Source organism: Colias philodice, chromosome 2 (genome assembly GCF_061535455.1).
Source record: "Colias philodice isolate Cphi_HAF_F1 chromosome 2, ilColPhil1 Martin Lab GWU primary, whole genome shotgun sequence".
NCBI classification, from domain to species: domain Eukaryota; kingdom Metazoa; phylum Arthropoda; class Insecta; order Lepidoptera; family Pieridae; genus Colias; species Colias philodice.
In genome coordinates this window covers 11,634,573-11,653,774 of record NC_143087.1, presented here as the reverse complement: position 1 = coordinate 11,653,774, position 19,202 = coordinate 11,634,573, and the positions used below count along the sequence as shown (strand labels likewise).

Sequence of the window (19,202 nt, the reverse complement as noted above, 5' to 3'; positions counted from 1 at the left end):
TTGTTTATGTAGAGGTCCAGAGAACCGGCAAAAATCTTGGGTTAGGAATATCTATTTCCATATCAAATTTCAATCAAATCGGTTCAATTACACCGAAGCTCGTGCATTTCTAAAAGTCACATCTATATAAATTATGTAAACATCTATATAAATTATGTAACATGAAAATAGACATATAACTCTTAAAATCAATACATACCTTGTCACATATTAACCTTTCGATAAAAATATAACGCTTAAGCCTTAATTTAAATTAACAAATACCTTGTACACCCACAGGGACGGGCAAGCGATATGGATGGACGAGAACATCCGCTACGGCAAGACGGACCGCTGCTCTACGTTCAACAATCCACCTCTTTGCCCCAGTGGGGACTTTGAGATACGCGTACTTGAGGTCTATGGGTTTGCGGGCGCGTAATTGGTCAAGAAATGAACGGTGAAAGGTCATGGTCAATTGGTCTTGGGCAGGATTGGCCAGGATTGGTGAAGATTGGCCAGGATTGGTGAAGATTGGCCAGGATTGGTGAATCTTGGTCGGGATTGATGAGACTTGATCAATTGACTATGACCCGGTCTGTTTACTATATTTGAATCGATTTGTTCCTAGTCCACTTTGATCGGATTCTGTCAATTGACTGAAGCAGTACTGTTTCAGTCAATTGAGATATCTAGTCAATGGGCTTCGATCAAATCAACTGTCCCACACGATTTAATGTGACCTGGACTCTGGTTAGTCGATCGTTCGTCAAAATGGCGGCTCACAGAAGGTCAAGCGTCGAATAGTACGACGGTCCACGGAGTGATGTAATCTCTTTGATCCCCGAGTGATGTGATATTGCGATGATAACATAAGTCTATATCGTTCAAATAGTGTACGATTGTAACTTCGATGTTTCATACTTACGCTGATACAGATTTTGGCTAAGTGTTGTGATTGCTTGCCGGTCGAGGTCGTCAATAAGTTTCATAGCCGTTCTAATCCGTTTTTATCTCAGCGATCCGTGTTTATTTCTATCGAGTTGTTACTAAATATTGCTCTATAACACACTTATAATACAACAGTGCGTATATTTTTATAGAGCGGCCGCTAAAATGGGTTCGTATGCGATTTATTGATCACCCCTTGCCGTCTGAACAGACTGTGTAGAATTAATCCTATATTTATTGAAAACCCCGTAGCGAGTTACCTTACAACACAGCTGTCCGTACAAGACAACGAATACGGGGACTTTAGGTTGTTTCTTTAATTATATGAATATAATTATATAGATGTATGTAAGTACAAAATGGATGTATCGTACCTACTCTGATGTATTACGCTTATTGTAAAGCAATATTTGTTGGGCCTAGCCGTGGGATAGTGTAATGTGAACATTCCAGTGAAATTAAGGTCCGCGAACGAGCGAAATATATTATCCGCGAGGTTCTATTGGCAACGACAGTATTTGATATCGTATAAATTATCGCTTAAGGCTTCGGTGTGATTCGCTCTTTGCTCACAATAATGTACCAAAGATGTTTAGATGTTATTGGTCTGTTGGCGAATGCTCATGATCGTATCGGGTACGATAAAACTACGCGCCAAAACGGTAATGGAATAAATTTGAAAACAAAAATACACTTTTTGCGGGTAGTTTTATGTACTCTGGTCCTAGAACGCACAAATCGCTGTTTCTAATCAGACATATCTTAAAATTTCTATTACATATTATGTTAGAAGGAAATAGAAAGTTCGAGAATTATTCGTCATTAGCTATTCGCAACAGACGATAAACGGTCGCTGCAGGAGTTGTTGGACTTTAACTAAATTAGGAATAAAACATTTCCGATACACCTATAAGTTATTAATCATATCGGGGATTTTATTCGCAAAGCAATAATCTTCTGCAGCGATCGCGTAAAGATTGGCAATAGACTCTGCCACTCCAAGCATTGTTTAAAGTATTATTTATCTGTATTTCAAGGGTTATGTGCCAAAAGTGGACCATTGGGGAAAATGGCTGGTTTGGTATTGTCTATGGTATATCGCTTATATTCAAGGTGTTTACACAGATCGTGTGTAGTTAAAGAATAAATTAAAATTTTGACATTCTAGATGTTTGGATGTACCTAAATGTTTTTTCATCGTAGGTGTGCCGAATATTTTTCCAGTTTTATAATTACAGCATGTAATTGTTCTAATGAAATAAAAGTTTACAAATGATATTAACATATCCCTGTCAGTACAAAGGGGTTGCGTTCATATCGCCCGCGGCTTGTTTTGTCTACGAATTGTAAATATTGTTCCCGCCACGTGCGTAGTGTAGCGAAACTGGGTGTCGTCACGGTACTACATGCATGTTTATGAAGCCTAAGACTTGTTTTAAATTCAGATTATTTATGTAATTTATTGTGTAGGTAACGATTAATGTTTATATTGTATATTATTGATTTTGCCTCTGCGGAATGTGGTTACGGTCACATGACGTCTCAGGGGAATTATTATTTCGCTCAATTGTTTGAGTTTGTCGCCAGTGGCGAGCGCCATTTTGAACGTCGTTACATTTGAAAATGGCCGCCCGCCATTCGGAACGCGGTGTGCGTTATATTTATTTAAGCTGTCCGCAGAGAGGCGCCACTCGCGATATATTGCTGTTAGCTATTTGTCGTTGATCAGTGTAAAGTCTAGTCTTTATCCTGTTTTTTATTCTATATCGATATAATATCTAAATATTTACGAATTGATATTTAAATGATGCGTTTCGCCCCGTTCGGAGGCGCGTAGGCTCGTGTTAGTTAGACTAAGTACATGTAAAGTATACAGTTATTTGTTCTCCCTTTCAGTATTGGTGTATGTTGTATGAGGTTGACTAGTGTGAATGTATGCGCTGTTACGAATTACGTACTGTTACATTCGAATAGTTTAATGCCGCCGATCAGCGGCGGCGCAAACTCGTTTATTGTAATGTGAATGTTGCTTTATAATGTCTACAAAATATATAATCCCATAAAATTGATGTTGTTTTCTTTAAAATATCCTTACCTTTTATTTATAAGTACTCTAAAAGATATAAAAGCTACTTTATATGTAGTATAAAAGCTACTTCACAGTGAAATAGAGACAAGAACAGTTTTATGATAACAGTGGTAATTGTTTTGAATTCCAATTTCTCGTAATGGAATAAGATTTAAGAATTCTTTATAATCTCTGTAAAACCATCACAAAACACTTTGGGGTTCGAATCCTCATTATCAAATTTTCTAATACTTTGTCAGTTAATAATACTAAACAAATATTATCCAGTATGTTCTATGCCTATAACTAGCATACATATTATAAAATATGTAAAAGTATTTTTCTTTTCTTATTTTACAGTCGCAACAGACTGATTTTAGGGTATAGTTTATGTGTTGATGGTAGGGACCAAGTAGGGACTTGAAAGTGACATTTCTAACCGTAATAAATTATCTCAGCCTAATGTTTATTATTTGTATATCATTCAATCAACATTGAATGGTAGTTTGTAAAACAAACAAATTTGAAACAGTCAAAATTTTGCCAATTCCTATAAATGGCGCTTTTAATAAAAATGCTACATGTACTTATTAATTATAACTTTTAACTTCCTTTGACCCCACAAGTAGAGGCTACTATATGAATGATTTGTTTCTGTCGGTTACAATAATTAAAGTCAATTTTACTCAAAAACTATTCGGCTGATTAGTGATTGTACAATTTCGATTTATAATTATTATTAAAACGTTAAAACTAGCTTTCTACAAACTACTAAATTATATTATAATAAAACCTTCCTCCTGAACAGTGGTTCATCCTGTTATACAGTGGTATAACAGGATATTTTCATAGCTCTAAGCCTTTTACATTACCGGTAAAACCTGCTAGCTTTGCCAACGGTTGCAGACTTTGCCATAGCCAACTTCTGAGGGAAAAAGTGTAGTCACATCTTAATATCAGTTTTTTGTCATGTATGCATGCCTTTATAGTAAAATTTATGAGTTAAATGGCAACACCGAATGAGATGTGGCAACCCAGCTTGTTTTTGAGATGTCATTTTCGGCGGTTACTTTTTTCGAATGTTGGCGGTATGAAACTTAGTGCTCCGGAACTTTTACAAAAACAAACGGGAAAAGCATTGCCTACGTAAGTATTTTTTTGATATTATGTTAATATAATGTTCTTTAGCTAAATAAAAGCTGATTTACTGTGCTACAAGCTACCTTTACTTCGCAATTGGTATTGGTAAATTCAACAACCCCAATCACAACGTCTGTGATGGTGACTTTGCCATGTTTTGTTGGAGGTTAGGGCTGCCACAAAATTTCTGATGAATATTTATCAAGTTTAAAATAACAACAATTTTTATATTCAATCAAGATCATATAAATAAGAATTTGTCATTGTTTAAATCTTTTAGGAATGTCGTGTAATGTGTGATATTAAAAAAAAAGTTAGTTAGTTTAATGAATACTATTTTTTTTTGTTTTATTATGTAAAACAATTCAAAGTTAAGAAACTAACTAGAAGTAATTGATTGTTTTTTTTTTACTTTTACTAAATTGTTCCTACTACGAAAACATTTTTATTTGACAACCCTAACCCTAACTTCTTCTTATATAGGAAATATTTTGGAAAGGTTGGTGAATTTGCCACCTTCTTAGAGAGTTAAATTACCAGTGCTAAATAATATAAAGTTTTTACTTTATTTTACGGGATATAGGAAGAGTGCAAATATATTACTTTTTAACCTCATAAACTCCAAAAATTTCATTTTTTCTTTCATATGGCAAATTTACCAGAAGTGACAGCTAACTTTGCCATAATTGTTTTTATGCTTAAAATATTATAATTTACAAAAATGAAATAGATATTTAGTAATAATGTAAATTTTCATGAAATTTACTACGTCTAGGTGCAGGTTACTCATTACGTTTTCATACAATTATATTTTTTTAAAGCGAATCAAACTTTTTGACACATGAAAAAGTGGCAAAGTAAGCAGGTTTCACGGTACATACTATATTCGAAGTAAAAACTTACCTGAGTTCTGTGCAAAACATTCCTATCAGCTATCTATACAATATACTAGCACAGAGCAACTGTACACTAGCTTAGCCCCGCGGTTTTACCCACATTGCTCTGCTCCTATTGGTCTTAGCGTGATGATATATAGCCGATAGCCTTCCTCGATAATTCGGCTATCTAAGTTCTAACATCGAAAGAATTTTTCAAATCGAACCAGCAGTTCCTGAGATTAGCGCGTTCAAACAAACAAACTCTTCAGCTTTATAATATTAGTCTAGATTATGGAATAACAACACAAAAAATTTGGTATACCAATATTTATTTCGTATTAATTATAAACAAGGTCTTTTTACAATATAATCTTAAACTAGACAGGTATATCATAATACATCCATACATTACTATAATTGATTATCACAACACTAATCTGTTGAATTATGATAAATATTAGATGATATTCAATACAACCCTTTACATATTGCAATGGTTAATTATCTTATTAATTACTATATTAATTACTAGTTACTCCGCGCGGTTTCACCCCCGTGGCTCCACTCTTGTTGGTCGTAGCGTGATGATATATACCCTATAGCCTTCCTCGATAAATGAGCTATCTAACACCGAAAGAATTTTTCAAATCGGACCAGTAGTTCCCGAGATTAGCGCGTTCAAACAAACAAACTCTTCAGCTTTATAATATTAGTATAGATAATACATCTCCAAAAAACACAACCTTCATAGTTTTAAGCATCTTTAGGGTTGTATTACATATTGAGTAGTATATATCATGTCATAAGCTTTATTTACAAATAACTACAATACTAAAAAGGTAGGCGGATACTCCATGACTGATATATACCAAGTTCTATTTTAGTGGTCAAGAAATTACATATTATTAGATTATAGGACCACAACATTAAGCTCATATCACATCAATAGTCCATAATTATCAGTGATTTTTGAAGCAGATTCATGAATGTTTTTTTATCAAGCAAATTAATAAATTATGTGTAATCTTTTTTTCTCCATACTAAGCTTAAAAACTTCAAATTGAAGAATTTTTATATTGTTACAGTTTCCAATAAGAAAAACTCTTTTTCCTTAAACAACTTTCACAGTATGCAATTGTAATTTTTGTGCCATTTTTAATATCCTTTAACATTTAACCATTTTTAACCTTGTTCTTGCAACTCGCTCATTTACATTACTTAACAGAGATTCATCCTCAACAAAATTCGTAATTTCATCATAGTCATCTGTTACTTCATCCAGGAGCTTCAGTAAGTAATCCTCTTTACATTTCTCCATGTAGACAAACATAAGTGTACTCAATGATGTTTTAAGTTGATTAGAAAGTAAAACTAAGTCCTCCGGATCATTTTCGTTAGCTTGTTCTTCCGCGTTAAGCATGTAATGCAGAGTTTTCCACATTCTAAAGCTTTGAATAAAATAATCTTCAAGATCACTGATCTCATTAATATTCAGAATGTTTGTCACAGATATTGTTGAAGCAACTATGTCCACTAAATCCATGTCAATTTCCTTCAAATTAACAAGCTTGTTTTCATAGTATTTGAAAGCTAATGAAATCATTTTTAATGCATCCCGCTTGTTGTCACTGAAAATGCCAACTGATTTATCAAATCCAACAAGATTTAAAGTCACTTGTATACTTATTAGAAGTATTCTTTCAAATTGCTCTCTCTCACAAAACTCCTTGTGTTTTTCTGTGACTTCAATGTAAGCAACAATCAAGCACTCAAGTGCTTCCACACTAACAAAGTGTCCAAAGAAATCTGATCTGAATTCTTCAATATTGCAGTATGAACAGATTGTGTTAAAGTTTTCCAGGGCATTCATTAACACATCCCTGTTAGATGAATTCCTTAAAATATAATATAAATAATTGGAATAACCAATTTCAACAAAAAGTCTCATCCAGATTGGAATATGGGCATTATCACCCAAAAACAAACTAGAGTTTATGAGGCGCATCAACTGAATTAGGATCATGCTGTCATCCGACTTGATGCATTCCATCACAGATTTAAGAAATGGTACCATAGTGAGTAGTTCATCAACAGCTTCTTTTTGGCAGCACATGTTTGCAATGATACCAACTACCATTTCTATAACGCGTGGTGACTCCACTATAGGCCAGGCAAAAGACAGAAGATTGAGCACATCATGCCTTTGCAAAAAGAGGACCACATCTCTCTCTGCAGTCATATCCCATAAAGTACATAGATCATCTTCAAAAGGCTGTCCATTTATCTCCTCTTTAAGTGTATCGAGGTTAGCTAGTTTCAAAAGTATTTTTAAAACAAACCGCTCACTGTATGCCGTATCTCCGATAACGTCTCCAGTAACTTGGTTTTCGTCATTTTCCATTTCTTCAGGTTTTATTGTCAACATATTGAACAACGGGATAGATTAAAAGTAATTCTGAATCAAATTATTAAAGAGTTAATAAAGGTAGAGACCGAACCCCCTTAGAAAGTTTGAATTAAGTTGTTCACTCTTTATTTAGCGTCTAGTGCAGTTAATACAATATGTACTCCACAGAAAGCGAACTGAAAACTTGAAAAGTGAAAAATATTTCTCAAATGTCAAAAGTCAAAAATCTGAACATCATTAATCTTGTCAGTAATGGACAGCTGACAGCTGATTGAATGCACCACAGAGAAAGTAATAATGCGCCTTGATTTGTTATTCACTGTGGTTATTCATATCAATATTACTTGCTCTGTGAACACAAGCACAACTTATCAACACCCGAGTGTAATGCGCCTATTCGTGGCTTATTCACTAAATTCAGAAGCAAATTTATGAATTTGAAGCTCCTGGTCACGCTACCCTTAATTTAGAAACTGAATCAGACAATGCAGATTACGAGTATCTTGAACCAGTGGATGCAAAAATTAATAAATAGGTATCTACGACTAGCTGCGCTCCGAGGTTTTACCAGCAGTGCTCCGCTCCGTGTTATCGTGATCAGTGATGATATATTATAGCCTATAAGCCTTCCTCGATAAATGGGCTATTTAGCACCGAAATATTTTTTCCCGTAGATTCTGAGATAATCGCGTTCAAACAAACTCTTCAACTTTATAATATTAGTCTAAACTATAGATGAATTCGAGATCGTATATTCTCTGGTAATAGAAAATTGAAAATTCGTATCATGATTTTGCTCAACCCCGCTATACTCTCGCCATACAGAAATCAAATGATTTTTTGAACTAAAACTTTAACATTTATTTTCTATCGCACTCGTAGAATAATATTTACATATTATCATTTTCAAGAGAAAACACTAGTCCTAACATTTTTATGAAAAGATTGAAAAGTCTGTACTTTTTTTCTTTTTTTTAATAAAAATTGAACAACCGCTGATGAGGAGTTCTCTATTGGATTTTCCAATTTTTTTTAGCTATAATCATGGACGAATAATATATTGGTCTATGCTATAATATAGAAGCGTTATAGAAGTATAGATAGATATAACATTTTTACGATGAGACATTGTTAGTCCAGTTTTATAAGGACAAAAAGTGGATGAAGTTACTGAAATAAAAAAACACAATTTTGAAAATAACTTTATTTAGCTCTTAAAAATACAAAAGTTTACTACTTGGATAGTAATAGTAATTTACATAAGTATTTAATACCTAGTTTTCGCTTTATTAGCGACATATCAATATAAAGGAAATAGTCTAATTATAATAATCAACATAGTTTAATTATTTGACAAAGTGATCATTTCACAGTAGTGTTTCAAGACTATATTGAAACAATTTTTACTTATGATAAATTGTGTTTAAAAAATTACAACCTTTTGATATTTAGTTTTATAGGATTCATATGCTTTACGAATGAGAATTTTCTAAAGAATAGAATAATATAATCACGAAACGGGATTCTATTCTTTAAAATTTTCTCAATTAGAACCTTTTTTAACAAAGTTAAAACACCACAACTTATAAGCAAAGCAAATCCTTACAATATAGAAATAGGACAACAATATTTTTCTTATATTTATAATTAATAGTATGTATTTATGTTGCTGACGTCACAATCAAACATGCCTTTTTAATTTAGGCAAATATTCTGCGGTATGCATTTTAATTCGAAGCACCGTCGATACACTGTCATATAATCATAAGCGAACACAAATCAACAGTTTATACATTTATTTTTATATATTATTAACTATTTGCCGCCACCTTTGATGGAGGCCCATCCTCATTGTTACCATGTTTCCTTTTCCTGCCTTTACCCTTGAAATTCTTACCCCTATTATTACCCTTATTATTCTTAAAGTTCTTCATATTTTTGCGTCTTTTACTCATTTCCTCAACAGTCTTTTCTAAATATGCAGTTTCTTCATCCCCTTCTAAAAGCTTGAACACAAGTTCGGAATCATCAATTTTAACTTTTCCGTCGGTTAATTTTCCCGCCAACTCTTTTCCCGCGTTTTCTTTTGTCAAACGCACCCAGCCTTGTGTGTCGCCAGACTTGAAATCTATATAGGCGACTTCGGCACCTGGAAATTTATATATCTATACTAATATTATAAAGAGGAAAAGTTTGTAAGTATGTATGTAAGTATGTATGTATGTATGGTTTTCACGCAAAAACTACTGGACCGATTTCAAAAATTCTTTCACCATTAGAAAGCTGCATCTTTACTGAGCAACATAGGCTATATTGCATTTTCAAAAAAATTAGAGATCCTTACCAAAAATGCAATAATGTAACCCAAGGTGTAAAAAAATCCTCAATAAAACTTCTGTCATCGCGTGCGCTGCGGAATCTATTGAAGATAGAACAAAAAAATGTTCTACAGTATTATAGAATGGATCAATATCTACAAGAAAGTCCGCGATACCATATGTCTATCTTCAGTAGTTATGTTACTACAACAACTTTTTTACGTTTTCAAAGTAAATAGAAGTGCCGACAGTAATCAAACCATGTTATCCATACACATATATTAATCCTTATCCCATTAAATGATGTTTTATTACAGACTGTTTCAATACCAGCAAAATACTTTTTAAATGAAAAGAATTGGATATTCCATTCAAAAGATATAACGAATTTGAAAGTGTCAATCTACAGAAAATAGTAGGTATACTGTTCGAGCAGGCCGTAGTGCGGGGCTCACGGAGGAATTCTACCAATATGCGTCTTGACGGAACACAGTGGGGTTTTGGTCGGTAGGAATCCGAGATAACCCACGGCCCCTCCCCTGGAGGCCGTGGGTATCTATGAAAGATTTCCCCACTAAAACAAAAAAAAAAAGGCCGTAGTGCGGGACGGGGTAAAGGTGATTTTCATGTGATTAAAAATTAAACCTATAGTCCGACCTATAGTAGACTTTTCACTGTAACGATATCGCTATCTATGCGGGTGAAACCGCAGGGCATTGCTAGTTTATATATAAAATTAAAGTACATAGTTAAGTCATTATAAAAATACTAGCGGTTCGCCCCGGCTTCGCCCCGGCTTCGCCCGTGGTACCTACATGTTTATGTTTTTTTTCATAAAAACTATCCTATCTCTCAAGTTGGATCGAACTGCACATGGTGTGCGAATTTTATTATAATCGGTTAAGTGGTTTACGAGTCCATTGAGGACAAACATTGTGACACAAGATTTATATATATTAAGAAAGATATTGTAATTACTTATAGACAAATTAGATATGTTTTTTGTTTATGTATCTAAAGTAGGGACAGTAAAACGTAATTATTTGTTTTTTTTTGTAGTTGCAATTTCTTTATCAAATAATATAGACATAAAAATCATTCTGGTGTTTCATAAATAACAAAACATACTTTTGCAACATAACATACATTATAATTAGTTTAAAGTTTAAACAAATGACAATAAAAATATATTGATATATTAATGTTAGGTTTCTTATAATAATATTAAATAGAATAATATGTATTTGCTTTAATACATTACCTAATTCGGTTAGAGCATCCTTGATCTTTTCTCTGGTGAGCGTCTCGTTGCCCTCGTTGAAGAACAGCACTGTTCCAGTTGGTAACTTGAATGTGTCTTTTTCTTCATTACCCTGTAAATTTACATAATTATTTGTTTCAAAACCATTGAAATTTAGCTAGAAAATGTTTTGTTAAGTTAAATGTAAGTAAATCTCTACAAATTGTCAATCAGGATATTGTGTGTGTGTGTGTGTATGGAACCTATCCTACTACTATTATAAAGGCGAAAGTTTGTAAGTATGGATGTATGGATGTTTGTTACTCTTTCACGCAAATACTACTGAACCGATTACAATGAAATTTAGCACACATATAGAAGATAGCTTGGATTAACACATAGGGTTATTCTATAGACCGGATTTCCGGGATAAACATAGGTTTTATCCCGGAAATCCCACGGGAACGGAAACTATACGGGTTTTCCTATGAAAACGCGGGCGAAGCCGCGGGCGGAAATCTAGTAAATAATGTTTTTACAATTTTTGTCTAATTTCTGGCACGGCTGGACCGCTTTTTACGCGACTTTCACTGTCAAAGCTGATGTAATAATGAGTAACTTAGGCTACTTTTATAATTCCACTAGCTTCCGCCCACGACTTTGTCCGTGCATCCCCGTTTTTCCCCGTTCCCGCAAGAATTTCGGGAAATCCTTTCTTAGCGGATGCCTACGTCCTAACATCTACCTGCATGCCAAATTTCAGCCCGATACGTCCAGTGGTTTGGGCTGTGCGTTGATAGATCACTATATCATTCACCTTTGAGTTTTACATAATACTAGCGGTCCGCCCCGGCTTCGCCCGTGGTACATATTTCGCAATAAAAGGTAGCCTATGTTCTTTCTCAGGGTCTAAAGATTATCTGTGCCAAATTTCATCAAAATCGGTCCAGTAGTTTATGCGTGAAAACCATACATACATACATACAAACCTTTCCTCTATAATATTAGTAGATTCAGACAAAGTCGATTTTATATAAACGTACCTCTTTTTGCTGGCCTCTCTTTTGTTTCTTCTCTTTAAGCGCGGCATATTCCTCTTGTTTCTGCTGCAGATAGTTGTCTTGCCACAAGATCAGTAATTCTGTATCCTTGTACTTTAGGCCTTTGGTCTCTAGGAACTTTGTCGCCTGAAATTGACGAAGAATATAAGTGAAAAACACAACTATTTATTAAATTATGGTCAGTTTTATGGAAGTAATTATTAGACAATATACATATGTCGCAGCTAATGTTTAAATTAACTGCCTAATTCATTTGTTAATGTTAAATGAAACAAATGTATGCATAAATGTTTATGTTACTAGATAGAAGGTAGTTGTACTAATCTTATGAATTACTAGCTGTTCCCCGCGGTTTTACCCGCAGTACTTCGCTCCTGTTTGTTTAAGCGTGATGATATATATCCTATAGCCTTCCTCGATAAATGGGCTATCTAACACCGAAAGAATTTTTCAAATCGGACCAGTAGTTCCCGAGATTAGCGCGTTCAAACAAACAAACTCTTCAGCTTTATAATATTAGTATAGATTAATTACAATAGCTATAGAAATACTTGATTTTGCCCACAGCACAGCTAGTAGATTAGTCTTTAATTATTATAAAAAACAACAATAGATTTACCATACCTGTTCTCTAGTCTTGAAGGTAGCGAACACCGATCCCTTAAACATCTTTTTCTTGCTCTGTTTATCGAGGTAGCGTCTCATGATAACATTTTCCACAAGCTCATGTTGTTTGAAAAACTGCAGGATATCATCGAGAGTGGAATCCTTTGGAAAGCCCTTAGCATAAACTGTACGTGCTGTAAGTTCCTTGCGTCTTTCTTCATTCATCTCTGGGAGCGGCATTTCTGGGTTTCGCCGCACTTTCTTGTTGTCTTCTGATACCTAGGTAATGTTTAGATGTGCTATTAAATAAATGTTTTTTTGACGTGATAACGTCTTTAAAATCGTTTTAGTTGGGTGACATGTTCAGAAACTTGTGTCACACCAAAACCTCACGAGCGCGATCGCAGGTATAACGAGAGAGAGACGGACCCATCTCCCGTCTCATCTCTAGCGACGAGAGAGAGACGGACCCATCTCCCGTCTCATCTCGAGCGCTGCCACTGCATTATGTTATCACGTAAACATCTCGATCGTAAACCTACTTTACAAACAACCAATTTTTTTCTATCCCTTTAAAAAAAACTAGCATATGTTTAGATATTATGTGTATTAAATGCTTTTGACATTTTGTTTGTTTTTTTTTTTTCTATCCAATGTCAATTTAATAACTTAGTATAATTTCTTGATTTTCATTTATTGATGATGATATAGCCAAGCAATTTAACACTCATTTTTAAAATGAAAATTTGCTGAATTCATACTCAAACAAATTTTTAAGTGGAATGGCAAAAAGATGCAGGTTCGAATCCTGCGTTGTTGATCCAAATTTTTCTATTCTTTAAATATTTCTCATTTATAAAGCATTTGAATGCTATAAAACTAAATATAAAAAAAAAATAGTATATTATTTACACTAACAAATACTACAATCATCATTAACATAAGCTTTAATATTAAAGTGAAACTTTTATTACATCGTCTCAAACTAGTCCAGTCTGTGGGGAAATGTAAAAGCCTCTGCTCTACAAAAGGTGGCGTAGAAAATGTTTTGAAACAATATTGTTTAGGTATGAAAGGTTAATAAAAATCCAAGTTTTCGACCTTGACGGACCCAGGCGCTAGCCGCCATCTTGAAATAAAGGTGCTAAAATTAGGTATATTTTAAATAACTTCTCAATTGTTTACTAAATCACAAAAGTGTCTATGAGGGGTTCAAAGAAGACAAAATTACCTACATTTTTTTCATACATGATTATTCTGTAAGTCTTAAAGGTAAAAAGTTACAAGCGACGGAAATAATAATATTTACAGAAATCATATAATTTTAATTTTGTTTAAAAATTGTGCAGCAATCTTTTTTTATTCTTTTTGATGGCCCGGGCTGGTTAATGGTGGCTTCTTCATTATCGTCGCTGAAATTTTCTGTTTCATTGTCTGTATTTTTAGTTTCCAACCATGAAATTTCGTCGATTAAATTTACTTTTTATTGATAACTTTACGAATCGTTCATATCGGATATCTTCTAAGGATTCCTTATCCATGTCCCCTCCGTAAAAAGTTACTAGAAAGCGTGCTCCAGCGTCTTCGATTTCTTCTGGTCATGATGACGAAATTTCATGGTTGGAAACTAAAAATACAGACAATGAAACAGAAAATTTCAGCGACTATAATGAAGAAGCCACCATTAACCAGCCCGGGCCATCAAAGAGAATTAAAAAATGATAGCTGTACAATTTTTAAACAAAATTAAAATTATATGATTTCTGTAAATATTATTATTTCCGTCGCTTGTAACTTTTTACCTTTAAGACTTACAGAATAATCATGTATGAAAAAAATGTAGGTAATTTTGTCTTCTTTGAACCCCTCATAGACACTTTTGTGATTTAGTAAACAATTGAGAAGTTATTTAAAATATACCTAATTTTAGCACCTTTATTTCAAGATGGCGGCTAGCGCCTGGGTCCGTCAAGGTCGAAAACTTGGATTTTTATTAACCTTTCATACCTAAACAATATCGTTTCAAAACATTTTCTACGCCACCTTTTGTAGAGCATAAATACCTACAGACTGGATTAAACTTTTTGGTCTGTGTAGCGCATGTCGCGTGACGGTCGGCTGCCGAGTAGGTATAAAGCAGTGTTCGGAACCGTTCGAACAGTTTCACTTTTACCGTGGTTTCATAAAACCACAGAACATTTTTTTATTTAAAAGTAACTTTTATATAGTAGGTGGATATTTACTTTATATGAGCCGCAGTTGCTTAAAATAAATCAATACATACATAAACACACTCACCTCTAACAAGCCAGTTGGTGACTTATTAATAGCGTTAACAATGACTTCATGGTCTGTTGTCAGCTTTGAGAGTCGGTTGAACTTAAGCATGACGTCTAAAGGCACCCAACCATCATCGAGACTCACTTGCTCTTTAAGAAACTTGTCTCTTGGGAGGTTTACGTCACCTAAGTGTGAAATAAAATTTATATTATAGGACAGATTGATGTTACATATTGTTCAAAATTAAGAATTTTTTTAATTGTTATTTAAATTTGATAAAATTTAAGACATGTTTTTAATGAATTAAATACAGTTTACAGATAGAGAAATAAATAATTATAATACTATGTTCATTTCTCTATTTTTTTCTTTTTTATTCTATTCTTATTCTATTCTTATTTCCAAAATATTACGATCTATGTATTACATTAGAACTATGGTATTGGAATAATAAAAAGTTTTAGTTTCACATGAGTATGGCTTATTTAGACCGCCTCCTCGGTACAGTGGTTGACGCGTGAGCGTAGAACCGAGGGGTCCTGGGTTCGATTCCCGGTGGAGACGAAAAAAAAAAAAAATGTCTTGGTCTGGCAGGACACAGAAGGCTGATCACCTACTTGTCCCTAAAGAAAAATCAATCAGTGAAACAGATGTATGAATAATGCATCTGCCCCCTACCCCACTACGGGGACACGGGACTTCACTTTTTATGGCTTATTTATGCTAAAAGTTCATGTAAATATGATATTTGGTTAATTCTGTGTTTCCTTTAGAGGTGACCACCAAATGTGAAAATTGTACGCAGAAGAAGGGTCAATATAATACATAAAAATCATAACATTAACATATGAATATCTCATGTATTAATTCATAAATATCTCATGATGGTTGTAATAAAATTTAAGATCTATTTTCAAGTTATGACATCTAGGTACTGAGACTGTGCTGTGAGCAAGTTGACTCATCTTTGAAACAGTATGTTTAAATCTTATCTTATCTTAATATCTTAATACTATTATAAAGGCGAAAGTTTGTATGGATGTATGGATGTATGGATGTATGGATGTATGGATGTTTGTTACTCTTTCACGTAAAAACTACTTAACCGATTACAATGAAATTTAGCACACATATAGAGGGTAACTTGGATTAACACATAGGATAGGTTTTATCCCGGAAATCCCACGGGAACGGGAACTATGCGGGTTTTCCTTTGAAAACGCGGGCGAAGCCGCGGCGGAAATCTAGTCATATTATGTATGTGAATAATGTGAGGTGTCATATGTACCCTTGTAAACTATAGATGACACGTGTATAAACAAATTGAACTAACCAAAGTAGTACTCCATTTGGCGGATGATATTATTTTCCAAATCCGACGGTGTCTCGCTGTTGCCATTTTCATTGTTCTCTTGTCCATTACTCTCAGTTGAAATTTCTTTTTCTTCAGTCATTTTTGGGGCTGAAAACTAATGTGAATGAAAAATTTATGACATGTTCGTCGTAGCGGCACGTCGGCGTCGCTTATTATATTTTACATTGATATGATACTTACTTCTTCTTTTCCAATTGAATAATCTGAATATATTTACGTTGATTCTGCAATACCCGCACTTACAATATTATGTATTGCAAGTATTTTTATTTTAAAATATAAAACCACATGGGGTATATGCAAACGACAAACCACGCGATTTTGAGTAACGTGCGGGCGGCGCGGTTCAATAAATGTCATCTGTCAAAATTAAATTTTGACGCAAGTACGACAAAAATGCCATTTAAAAAAATATTTGTCTTTATTACGTAGATTTTAGATAAATTGAAGTAATTCTAAGGATGTTTTATGGCTATTAAATGTTTATATATAAATACCACATCCGTGGATCTAAGGATTTTGATGGCAGTTTTTTAAGGATTAAAAAATTTAAATAAGCTCTTAGACTAGCAATACCATATTGACAATCTGGCATCTATGGTTATCTACGATGGCTCAGAGCAATAGGTTTAAGCTCAGAGCAATAAACCTATAGAGTACTTGTATCGAGCGTATACAATTTACACTCAGAGGAATAAACCTATAGAGTTCTTATATTGAGACAGAACAAAATACACATTTTCTAATCTACTTACTCTTAGTCAATAACAGCATAAGTCAGATTGAGATAGCGATAGAGTATCTGCACTGTCTTCAAACGTAGCGCGCCGGCAGTCAGTTTGTTTTCCAACCAGCTGGTGGGCTCAGTGCGTCAAGTGTTTTTAACGAAATATTTAGAAAATATAAAGTGTATAGTGTTTCTTTTTATTTGTCAGTGTGCTAAAATGACTATTGTATGTTTAGCTACCGGCTATTACTAGTCGAATGGGAGTTTTGGATGAAAACAATGAAAATATATCTTTCCATCGGTAAGTGATTTTCAGCAAATTGATAAATATTTATGTTCTAACCCTATTTGAAAGTTTTATCAAGCGCTTTTTTATAAGTTTATGTTGTAACTGTAACATTTACCCACTTTATGGGGTTGTGGAATACAAAAGAATTAAATAATTTTTAAAAAATGTCACAATATTATCACGTTTGGCATTTTGTTTACCACCGTAGTGTTGTAACACATCTAGCGTATATTATCGATTTATGACAAAAAATCTATTTCATATTAACGTTGATTAATTATTTATTTTGTTTCTTAAATCAGATTTATATGTAGTTGTTGTTGCAAATAATAGATGTAAATTTTCTACAGCAGGAAAATAAAAAATACCACGTGGTTGTTTTATTTGACTTATCTGTTTAGTTTGTTGTTTCTCTTTTAGATTATAAATAAATTCATTTTGTTTTAGATGTCCAGAGCTAAATAAAAAATGGGTATAAAACATGAGACGTGTAGATTGGACGCCTTCGAAATTTGCTAGATTGTGTTCACTGCATTTCGAGCCTGCGTGTTATCAAGATGGATACTCTAGAAGAATTGTGCAATCTTACGCTTACGTTTTTTTTGTTCCGTTAGATAATAAATACATTTGTGTGTGAGTGAATTTTTATTTGGAAATTTTTTACACATTTACTTTAAATGTGTAACTATGTGAAAATTAAACGGTTGATTAAATGACAGTTCTCATAGATGAGAAACTACTATTGAAATACATACTTAATATACATGCGTTTTCAAAGAAAAACCCGCATAGTTCCCATTCCTGTGGGATTTACGGGATCAAAAGTAATTTTTCCAAATTTCATTGTAATCGGTTTAGTAGTATTCGCGTGAAAGAGTAACAAACATCCATCCTCACAAACTTTCGCTTTATTAGTAGGATGTAAGGAAAATGTTTTCTTTAAGACTGTCCTTTTATGAACTTATTAAAATTCATGCTGACTGTGCCTTTCTCCTCACTCCCTTAACTTTATCATCATTTCCATCTTTATTTTAAATTAGTTACATTTCAAGTTTTAAAATTTATTTTAAAATATACTAGCTTTCCGCCCGCGTTTTTAAAGAAAATCCCGCACAGTTCCCGTTCACGTGGGATTTCCGGTATAAAACCTACGTGTGTATAATAACTATGTGTGTATGTACAAAATTTCATTGTAATCGGTTCAGCAGTGAAAGAGAAAGTTATCCATTCTCGCATAATTTCGCATTTATTATATTCGTAGGATTAAACAAATAATGTATTCAACTAAAATTAATGATTAATATTTTTTTTTTATTATTTATTATTTCACGAAACCGTAAATGCAAAATGCATTCACGATTTTATCGATTGAAGCACATCCCATCACTATCACCTTCTATCTATCTAAATACGTACCTATAGTAAAAATGGTGCCATGACTACGTTGAAACGTAGCTTGTAGTCTATAGCTATCTCATTCTTTCATACGACGTTTTCTTTAGATAGAGAGAAACAAATATATGTAAATTGTATACGCTCGATACAAGTACTCTATAGGTTTATTGCTCTGAGAATTTACATATATTTGTTTCTCTCTATCTAAAGAAAACGTCGTATGAAAGAATGAGATAGCTATAGACTACAAGCTACGTTTCAACATAGTCATGGCACCATTTTTACTATAGGTACGTATTTAGATAGATAGAAGGTGATAGTGATGGGATGTGCTTCAATCGATAAAATCGTGAATGCATTTTGCATTTATGGTTTCGTGAAATAATAAATAATAAAAAAAAACAAAATTAATCATAAATTTCAGTTGAATACATTATTTGTTTAATCCTACGAATATAATAAATGCGAAATTATGCGAGAATGGATAA

The 19,202-nt window shown here is 33.5% G+C and overlaps 3 protein-coding genes and 1 long non-coding RNA gene across 9 annotated transcripts in view; 2 read left to right on the top strand and 2 right to left on the bottom strand.

Annotated features, from left to right (window-relative positions):
• The window catches only part of sky (GTPase-activating protein skywalker), a 97,519-nt gene extending 94,530 nt beyond the window's left edge, over nucleotides 1–2,989 (top strand). For all 5 annotated transcript variants that reach the window (XM_089709048.1, XM_089709041.1, XM_089709056.1 and 2 more), the window contains one exon: nucleotides 280–2,989. In XM_089709048.1, the coding sequence (XP_089565174.1) occupies nucleotides 280–421 (142 nt within the window). In that variant the 3' untranslated portion in view covers nucleotides 422–2,989. The remainder of the gene's footprint in view (nucleotides 1–279) is intronic.
• Nucleotides 1–19,202, top strand: part of LOC149490773 (uncharacterized) — an 819,148-nt gene that overhangs the window by 96,381 nt on the left and 703,565 nt on the right. The window lies entirely within an intron of this gene.
• Nucleotides 6,099–7,626, bottom strand: LOC149490809 (uncharacterized). The gene has a single exon (XM_089708486.1). The coding sequence runs from the start codon at nucleotides 7,439–7,441 to the stop codon at nucleotides 6,182–6,184; it is 1,260 nt and encodes a 419-aa protein (XP_089564612.1). The 5' UTR covers nucleotides 7,442–7,626; the 3' UTR covers nucleotides 6,099–6,181.
• On the bottom strand, nucleotides 8,613–16,650 carry LOC149490808 (la protein homolog). 2 transcript variants are annotated; one of them, XM_089709097.1, is made up of 7 exons: nucleotides 16,484–16,650; nucleotides 16,262–16,397; nucleotides 14,947–15,113; nucleotides 12,667–12,927; nucleotides 12,025–12,168; nucleotides 11,003–11,114; nucleotides 8,613–9,572 (listed from the first exon to the last, which is right to left on the bottom strand). In XM_089709097.1, exons 2-7 carry the CDS (start codon nucleotides 16,380–16,382, stop codon nucleotides 9,235–9,237), a joined length of 1,143 nt encoding a protein of 380 aa, XP_089565223.1. In that variant the 5' UTR covers nucleotides 16,383–16,397; nucleotides 16,484–16,650; the 3' UTR covers nucleotides 8,613–9,234. The 2 variants fall into 2 exon arrangements, with proteins under 2 accessions (XP_089565223.1, XP_089565230.1); XM_089709104.1 differs by having other exon boundaries at nucleotides 16,262–16,390.

Bases quoted from the DNA above. Each gene is read 5' to 3' on its own strand.
- LOC149490808 (XM_089709097.1), bottom strand. From the start codon at position 16,382: ATGACTGAAGAAAAAGAAATTTCAACTGAGAGTAATGGACAAGAGAAC. The intron at 15,114-16,261 runs GTTAGTTCAATT...TTTCACACTTAG, and splicing joins CCAAATGGAGTACTACTTTG to GTGACGTAAACCTCCCAAGA. The intron at 11,115-12,024 runs GTACGTTTATAT...GTAAATTTACAG, and splicing joins AGAGAGGCCAGCAAAAAGAG to GGTAATGAAGAAAAAGACAC.
- LOC149490809 (XM_089708486.1), bottom strand. From the start codon at position 7,441: ATGTTGACAATAAAACCTGAAGAAATGGAAAATGACGAAAACCAAGTT.